This window comes from Gavialis gangeticus, unplaced genomic scaffold, assembly GCF_001723915.1.
Source record: "Gavialis gangeticus isolate Ggan-Ray unplaced genomic scaffold, GavGan_comp1, whole genome shotgun sequence".
Classification (NCBI taxonomy): Eukaryota; Metazoa; Chordata; order Crocodylia; family Gavialidae; genus Gavialis; species Gavialis gangeticus.
This window is the reverse complement of record NW_017729016.1, coordinates 5,840,413-5,849,613: the sequence shown is the minus strand read 5'-3', so window position 1 is coordinate 5,849,613 and position 9,201 is coordinate 5,840,413. Positions and strand designations below refer to the sequence as shown.

Here is a 9,201-nt window from a genome sequence, read left to right as displayed (position 1 = left end):
CCCAGGATTGAGGTAAGACCAACTGGCCTATAGTTTCCCAGGTCCTCCTTCCTCCCTTTTTTGAAGGGAACCACATTGGCCCTCTTCCAGTCCTCTGGCACCACACCAGAGCACCATGAGTGCTCGTAAAGCCGTGCCAGGGGTCCCCCAATGACCTCAGCTAGTTCCCTCAGCACTCTGGGGTGGAAATCATCTGGACCAGCTGATTTCAATACATCCAGTCCCTCCAGAAGTTCTCTGACTACATCCTCACTGACCCTTGGCTTAGGTGCACCTCCCCTGGGGCCTGAAGGGGGCCTGGGGGGTGGTGTGGGGGCTGATCTGGTCCCTGCTCAGGAAAATGGAGCCAAAGAAGTCGTTAAATAGGTTAGCTTTGTCATCTGGTGTCACTGCCAAATTTCCTAGCACATCTTGCAGGGGCCCCACATTACCCGGTACCTTCTTTTTGCCCCCTATGTATTTAAAAAATTGTGAATGGTACCTTTCCCTTCCAAAAGGCTGCATCTAAATCTTGCTGGCAACTGTGAAGCAAGTGGACAGCTGAGATATTTTTGCTACTCAGAGTTAACACATCAGCAAATTCAGTTCCCTTGGGCTCTGCTTTTAGGTACTGTTATACTAGGATAGCTGGACCAGTTCTTACTACCCGCAGACCAATTCTCATTCTTCCTGCTCATGGTGACTTTTAGTTTAAGAAGGCACATTGAAAAGAATTCAGAGAGCAGTTTAAAGAATGAACATTATGCATTTTGATGCCACTCAGTTGATGAGAGAGGCAGATGGGACCCATTCTTACTAGGCAGTAACACTGCTCGGTGTGATTTGACCAGTCCCTGTGGTCTTTGATCATAGGTCTACACCACATAGATTCTCACAGGACAGTCATAACAACTGAGCCATTGAGGGCACACGTCTCAACAGCTGTAACTGGACTCCCTGGGGACCTGACGGCCCCTCACTCTCACCTTTGGTTTTCAGGTGCCGGTTGAGCGTGCCATGCTCCGCAAACCCCCGCCCGCACTTGTAGCACTTGAACGGCTTCTCGCCTGTGTGGTGCCGGATGTGACGCACCAGCGACCCCTTCTCCCGGAAGCCCCGGCTGCAGTATTGGCACACGTAGGGCTTGTCCTCCAGGTGCGTCCGGAAGTGAACCTGCTGGGCATTCTGTGGCACAGAGGACATGTGATGGGGCAACAGCTGAAGCACGACACGTGGCAGTTACTGCTGGCTGAGCTCTTCTCCCAGGCAGCGACAGAGGCTGTTTCTGACCAGGAAGGCAGTCGCTCTCCCTTCTACTCCCTACAGCTATATGAACTGCAACGCCATTCTCCTTGCTAAGGGCAGGTCAGGATTCTGCCGTTCTCTTCGAACAGTTAATGGCCACTAACAGAGAATGAAGCTGCCATCCCTGCGATGCACTAGGTGTCAGCTGTGGAATCTCATTAGGAGGCTGACCTCAGTGCCCTACTGCCCTGGCTCACAGTAGCCTGCACCTCATAACTCAGAGGAAACTGAATATGGCAGCATGCAAAGAAAACCCCCTTCCCCAGAACTGACTAGCTCGTTTATGAGCACAAGGGTTTATCCTTAGTCACAACTTTCTCTAGCATCTAATCTCTTCTCAAATCCTGCTAAACGATTTACCAGAACAATCTCTCACAGCCCAGTGACCCTCCTCTGCCCTGGCTTAAGGGCTTTTATCTGTCACCCTGAGCCCTGATGATCACTGGACATTGCCTGCTAACTGTCCCCCTGCTCTGGCTCCACAGAGAACCCAGAAGGCCAAACCAGCCCAGCAGCCACGCCTACCTTGGTCTTGTACCTCTTGCCGCACTTTGGGCAAGAGTATGGGCGCTCATCCGAGTGGACCCTCCTGTGGCCCTTCACATGTGCGATGGTCTTGTACAGCTTCCCACACTCCCCGCAGCGGAAGCGCCGCTCATGGACATGCACTTCTTGGTGCTTCTTTAACAGGTAGCCCTTGGGGAACTCCTTCCCACACTCCTCGCATCTAAATGGCTTGTACTCTAGAGAGGGAGATCTGCACTGGGCAACCGGCAACAGCAGAGCAAAAGAATCCGATCACCACAGCTAGCATCCTTGTTAGGCACCCTCCTAGGCAGAGATGGGCTGGAGACTAGACTCCCCTTGGGCAACATGCAGGGAGGAAGCCTACCCTGCTGCTAATGGCGCCACACCTTCGCTGGAAGTTCTGAAATACTCCCCAAGAACCAGAGGGAAAGCACATGGGAAAGAGCAGCATTTAAAAGTAGCATGTGGGCTCTGCCCCAGTCTTGGCTAATTCTATTAGCTTCTCCCCTTTGCTACAGGATTCAGCTTCAATCACCATTATATGCTTTTAGAGTCCTTCAAGGAGCTCTTCCAGCCAAATCCACTGACCTGGTCTCTCTCCAGCCTTCACCCTGCTCAACTAGAACTAACTCGCTCGAGGCCTCTCCACGCAGTCTTATGACCACTAGGTGAAAGAAGCCGTCTCCTCTGCATCACCTGCAATGCAGAGCTGCCTTTGCGTTTCTTTTAGATGCCATTCTATAATGTTTTCACATCTCAGCAAAATGTTTCTTCTCAGCGGGTTTGACCTCTTGGTTTTTTTTGCTGGTTCTCAAACACTAGCTGAATCCTTGTGTCATTTTTTAGAATGGACGGTAGCATACCTCACACAAAGAGGGAATGAAAGTGCTATGACACTGGCAGAACATTCATTTTGGACAAGAAGAGAATTCACAGCAGCCTTACCTAAATGTTCTTTCATGTGTGTTTCAAGGAAAGCAGCCTCACTGAAGACTTCGGTGCAATGAGAGCAAACATAACTTTTGTAGCCATTTGTTGTTTGTGAATCTGTCTATTAAAAACAAACAGCACAACAAAAATACTTTCAATAGAGTTTGGGAAATGCATATTGCTAGTCAGACTCAAACCACACAAATGTTGGTACAAAGGAACAAGTTAAGAAACAGGACAGATGGTGTTGATGCTACATGTTCTAACATGCAAGAAAAACGTTACTCTAAGTTTCTGCTAATCCACTGCAAGTTGAGCACTAGCAAGACTAAAACAGATACAGTGAAGCTAGCGCTCAAACAGACTCTGTTTGCAGAGCCCAGATATTTCTCATGGAAAAGAAAAAAGTTATGCTCTGTGAAAAGTACAAGATTTTAAACGTACAGTCTCTACTTGCTCTATTTCGATACACTGTTCTCCACATAGCTCTTCTTCCGCTTCTACTCCTTCATTTTCTAGTTCTTCAGTAGCAGCTGCACTGGCTTCATCGGATTTCTGAATCTCCTCCATGGTGACTCTCTCAATCACAATGCCAGAATTCCTCATGGCCTGTCTCAGCAAATTCTCGCTGTTCACTTCCCCTTCGCATGACAACTCCTCAGGATTAGATGGCTGCAGGAAATCAAGTAATCAGACAGTAACTACAGGGAGCATTAAGTTAATCTTGTAGGCAACAGTACTCCATGCATAATGGGGCTCATCACCAGCATGACCAGTTCTGTGATGGGGGACAGCTGAGAGAAGTCACCTAGATACTATTTTTACTTTACTTCCAAGGCTTTTTCCTACCTGCTTTTGGAGTCAAGTTTCACAACAGGGTAAGAGAAGCATCCTCACACTCACCTGACTGCAGGTGTACTACTTATTATCTTCTTTTATCATAACGAAAGTATTGTTGAATGACAGAATTTTGTTCCTCTCCAAATAAGTAGCAAGAAGGAACATGCACAGCTATAGATGCCTCCAGTTCTCAGTCCTGGAATGAGGCACCCAGCAGTATGAGTTACACAGCCACTTGCAGCTGAACTCAGAATGCTTGCATACGGCATTGGAACCGGTCTACAGGAACAGTACTTACTGAACAGGACAGAGCTAGCTTTAGTCTATTCAGGTCTGCATGGGGATTAGGTATGTAATAAGTCCTCTTTAAATTTCTTTCTGTCCTTTATAAAACCACCATGCAACGTTCCTCAGAGTGCTGCCAGCTAACATCAGGATCTGAGCTTGAACTATGCATCTGTAGCTGCTCATTTTGGGAAGAGAGTATTCAACAATGTTCATCACCACCTTGAGGCTGATAAGAAGAATTTAAATGAGCGGAGCTGTTTTCCAACTCCAGGACCCTGAAGCCAAAGAAAAGCATTTCTGCTTCTTTGGATCCCTTTATCTGTTTTATGCAACAGAAACAACACTCACATCTTGGTCCAAGGATTTAGTATCAACAACAGGCAGTTCCTGCATTTGGACGTGGACTTCATGAAGAACATTGCCTTTTGCATCAGTCACTAGATGAATCACAGGAGATGTCTCAATGGATTCGCTTGCTATAGATGAAACAGTCTCTGCATTTGAACTACAGGATCCTTCAAGAAAAGCACCAGAATTAAAAACCAATTACATTAGTTTAGAAGCAGTAGAATTAGAAGCACCCAGCTTCCAGCTACATATTCATTTAGTTCTACTTCACTGGTCTTATTCAAGTATCTAAGAATATCACTATCTTGCTTATTAAGGACTACTACTTGTATTTAACATGAGTCATTTTCTTTAATCACTCCTTCTGTACAAGTGGCAACCAATATTTCCCATTTTCAGAGTGGAAATTTAAGTTTTGTGCTCAGTGAAATGGTCTTCCTGCTGCCAAATTCTGAAATAAGTCTTGCATTCTGTGACCTAGATTTATTCATCCATGTCAGGCCTCTCCACGTGCACTCTGAGCCGGTGCTTTAACATGGAGAAACATGTTTTATTTATATTAAAAACACAGAGGAAAGAACACTTTTATTTGAGTGCCAGGAACATGACCTCTACTTTATCCGATTTAAAGTGCATGCATCTGCCATTTCACTGACCTGCTGGCAAATCATCTTTATTAACAACTATTTCTTTGTTCATGTTGAAGCGGATTTTTTCAGTGCAAGGCGTCAAGGATTTCAGATGCCGAGTCAAAGCACCCGATTCTCTGAAGCTTTTCCCACACTTTTTGCATTTGTAAGGTCGCTCATCTTAACAAGAAAAAGGAGAAGGCATGAATCACCATACTGGACACTGACATCCATCAGTGCTGATCAAGAGCTTTGACCTAATAAGCCATACTTTGCGAGTAGTGCTCAGTGGCCTTTTGGAGCACGTGCGCCAGTTTGGGCCTTTTACCTTTCATTCATTTACATGCATAATCTGCAAAAACAAGTGTTCTAACCTTGGCCTCTGAGAAGCCCAAATATGGCAGAATTTATAATGTGCTCAGATCAGAAGACAGAAAGCAGACAGCTCATCACTGAGGTACCATGAAGAACCAAGTACAGCCTAGTCCAGCCAGAAAAAAACATTTTGCTGAAAGAACGAGCATCTTACCTGTGTGGCGCCGGTGGTGTCTGATTAGAGAGCCCTTTGTCCTAAAGGACGTTCCACAGAGTTTACATTCATAGTCCTTCCTGCTGCTATGAGTGATCATGTGAGCTTTGAGAATACTGGCCTAGCAAGTTCATTTAAAAATTGGGAAAAACATTTATCAGTGATTTACAATTTCATCAATTAAAGAGACATTCAAGAACAACCAGACTATTTGTCATTAAAGAGAGAATTGTGCATCTGCTAGAATGCAGAGAACAACCATTCCAAATGCTGTCAAAGTTAAAGCAGTTCATAAGTATCTAGCCTTATATGCAGGAAAACTGGACCTGCTGGAATGTACAGCTTAATACAACAGGTTATGCGGGACATATTACAGTAACTGGATGTGATGCACTACATGCAAATGAGATGCAAACCACTGCGCCTCAGGGTGTAAGCCAATCACCAAGGTGAAGCAGCAGCAGCTTCCCCTGCAGATTATTATTATGCTCAACTATTCTGGAGATTTGACAGTTTTCTCTCTGGCCACCATTAGAGACAGGATTCCAGATAAAGATTTGATTCAATGCTCTGATCTGGTAAGTGGCAGTTAATGTTTTAGCATGAATCTCCATTATTCGGGGTGATACTATTTTGAGGTAAGGTGAATCTGTAAATACTAGCACCATGCAGTTAAAAATGCATTTTCCAGCAGGTCTGCAAAGAACCCGAGGCATAGGCTTCCTAAGGACTGGGTGCCATGAGCACTTGCAAAGCAAACCTTACCGTTTTAAATGTCTTCTGACACAACTCGCACACATATCGCCCTTCTTTATTCACCAGCAGCTTCACCTTGATGAGTTCTGTGGAGACACCCTGTTCTCTGTCATCAGGGCTGTCCTGCCCTTCAGGGATCTCACCATCAATGTCACCACTGGGATTTTCAAAAACATGATCTCCTGCAACAATGACCTCTTTGATGTGCCCACTTCCTGGGAAAAGAATAGGAAGACAGTTACGTTCTTTACCAAAGATTAACTCAGAGCACTGACTGGATATGACGTTTAGGATTTCAGATAACGGAAAGGTAAGAGAAATAGGTGCCTTTAAACAGGAATAGTGTATGGCAAAGTCCATATTGACTACGTATGTAACTGTTGCGTTTCTAGTACTATGCCAAAGGTGGCCAAGGGTAGGATCAACGCTTTTGGAGTTTAAAATTAAAATAGTTATTAGCTATAACCAGGTGGGAGTTAGAAAGGGGCCGTGCAGGATTCTTACCCCCATCCCATCCTAGCAGGAGTTCAGCATGCTGCCTTCCTAACTATCAAACCAAGGGCTCACATACATCCCTGTGCAACAGGTCAACCTCTCTCAACCATCAAACCAGTCAGACAGGTGTTGCCTATGGTTGTGTAAGAGAATTAGGGATGTAATTTCACATGATCTTTGTGAATGACTCAACCATTTGTGCTGGGAGAGAGCAGAGGTTGGGTAGCCTGGTCCACTCCATTGCAGCATGGATTTATTTTATTCAGAAAACAGGTGCAAGCCAAAAGTCATCTGTGATAACAGCCAGAACAAAAGAACTGTACTCCTGCCAAACCCTAGGACAGGGACACAGTGGTTATACACCAAATGGAAGTGGCCATTACAAGAGCCAAAAAGTTTCTAATCAAGCTTTCTAAACTCTAAATTCTAAACTTTCTAATCAAGTAAAGCTTCTATGGGAAGAGGAAAAAAAGGGCAAGCGCTCTGTAATTTAAGTCTCTCTTTTTTGTTTTTTGAAAGAAGACTTATGAATTTACTAATGTAGACCCAGATGGAAATGGATCCTGGGAATAAGTAGACTTCAGAAAGATAAGCGTTAAAAAAGTGTGTGAGAGAGAGAGAATGAGTATTTCCACCACTAGTTATTATGAATATCAATATTTTAACTCAACTCCATTTGAACTAAAATCTAGCATTTGAGAGAGGATCAGTTGCAGAAATAGTCTCTCAAGGAAGGACCTGCATATGCTTGTTAAATAAATGCAGGCAAAAACTGCAATTAAATAAATGTTAAGATTCAGTCCAGAAGATTCAAATTACTTCTAAAGGAGTCATGGTCATTTTGGTGATAAACTAGAGACCTCTATCCATTAAACTGTCATGGGATGAGGATACACAGTAGTTTTCAGCCTAGTTACCTCCCTAAAAAATATAATTTACATTGCTTTACACAAAATAACGCCCCCTGCACCATCCCACCAAGACCTGAACTCTTCCATTTCGACTACGCTAGATCAAACTGCCCACAGCTAGAGTGGTCACCAGTCAAATCAATCAAAAACCTTTAGAGCACAACTACAAAAAGTGGCAAAAAAAAAAATTTCTAAAAACAGTGCCAATGACAAGGCACCTAATCCTTGCAACTTACCTACTATAGCTGATGCATTACTGATTTCTTCTGCTATTGAAGAGGTCTCAACAACTATATGAGCAACAGTTATAGATTCCTCAACAGAAGGAACAACCTGCTGTAACAGATAACGGTTTAGTAGGAAACATTAAAATCACGTCTTGCATCGTCTCCCATCTACCCCGCTACTTTGTTCGATCCTAATTATTGGAGCGTAAGCCTGCTGTCACCTTTTGTGCTTCCTGACCAAGAAGATTTGCTGACGTGGCAGTAATGGCTTCTTGCGTCCGCTGACAGATCTTTTGTAGTTTGTGTTGAACAAATTCTTCCAAGGAGGTGAACTCAGACTGGCAGCGACCGCACTTGTGCACATCATCTTCATCTGCGTTTTAAAACGAAAGAAGCGATGACATTTGGAAGTATGACATACGTTCCCTCAGGACCTTGTGACAACAACTCTTTCCTGCTTGGTTTCTTAAATCTCCTTTGCTATGAGAGGAAGCCGATGGTAGTCAGGGGTATAAAAAATTTACTCCATCAGGTATTCTTGCTCCCGTAGTAATTCTGCCTGGGGTCTGCAGAGGGGTGCGACGGCCGTACGCTCAAGAAGCGACGCTGGGCCACTCATGCAACAGGGAAAGGAGGCCGCGAGGACCAAGAGCACGGCTCTGGGGTCTGGAATCCTAGAAACACACGCCAGGATTATACACCCCAGCTGTTTGCATCTGTTATGCTAGTGATAGGGCAGTCGTTGTTTTCCCCCCTACCTACAAAACAGTAGAACAACCCCGGCAGCTGTTCCTGCCCGGGGCAGGGGTCAGACCCGATGATCTGTTGAGGTCCCTTCCCTATGATGCTTGCTCCATCCAGGACAAGCATGTGCCAGCTGCTGAAACCTCAGCCTGATGAAAGGCTTTTGAACCCAAAAGCTTGCTTAAAATTTTTTCTCCAACTATTTAAGTCGGTCTAATAAAAAGTATCAGATTCACCCAAAGAAACCTGTCTGCCTGCGTCCTTAGAGCAACACAGCCGCGACCGACACCCCTGTGAAAAATGGAGAACTCATGGGTCAGAAATGACACCTCCTATTTGACCCGCTATGAAACCGCAAAATATGTTTTTGGTTTTTTTATCTTTTGGGCTCTGAAAGGCACTTCCTCAGGCTCAGGGAAAATTAAAGATAGCAAAAAGTTCCCAGAGGTAGGGAAAAAAACGGTCAGAAAGCATACAAACTTCTTCCACGGGATAAACCGTCCCTGTGCTGGATCCCTTCACCCCTCAGAGCTGCGAGCGAGAGGGGAACGGGGAGGTCGTGTCGTATGGAAGACGCCCCTCCTCCCCGTTTTTGAGGGATTTGCCCCCCAAATAATGAGCCCGCGGTCTCCTCCCCCGCCGTTACCTCCGTCGCTGAAGGCGGCCGGGAGGCCGAGGAAGGCGGCAGGGCC

The 9,201-nt window shown here is 45.2% G+C and overlaps 1 protein-coding gene across 1 annotated transcript in view; it reads right to left on the bottom strand.

Annotated features, from left to right (window-relative positions):
* E4F1 (E4F transcription factor 1) overlaps positions 1-9,198 on the bottom strand; it is a gene marked incomplete at its 5' end in the record, with an annotated part of 18,218 nt that extends 9,020 nt beyond the window's left edge. Inside the window, 11 exons of the mRNA XM_019512585.1 lie at positions 966-1,164; positions 1,810-2,027; positions 2,758-2,863; positions 3,187-3,414; positions 4,219-4,385; positions 4,875-5,027; positions 5,377-5,497; positions 6,142-6,347; positions 7,775-7,871; positions 7,987-8,138; positions 9,156-9,198. Of these exons, the coding sequence (XP_019368130.1) occupies positions 966-1,164; positions 1,810-2,027; positions 2,758-2,863; positions 3,187-3,414; positions 4,219-4,385; positions 4,875-5,027; positions 5,377-5,497; positions 6,142-6,347; positions 7,775-7,871; positions 7,987-8,138; positions 9,156-9,198 (1,690 nt within the window). The remainder of the gene's footprint in view (positions 1-965; positions 1,165-1,809; positions 2,028-2,757; positions 2,864-3,186; positions 3,415-4,218; positions 4,386-4,874; positions 5,028-5,376; positions 5,498-6,141; positions 6,348-7,774; positions 7,872-7,986; positions 8,139-9,155) is intronic.
* Positions 9,199-9,201: the final 3 nt, after the last annotated feature.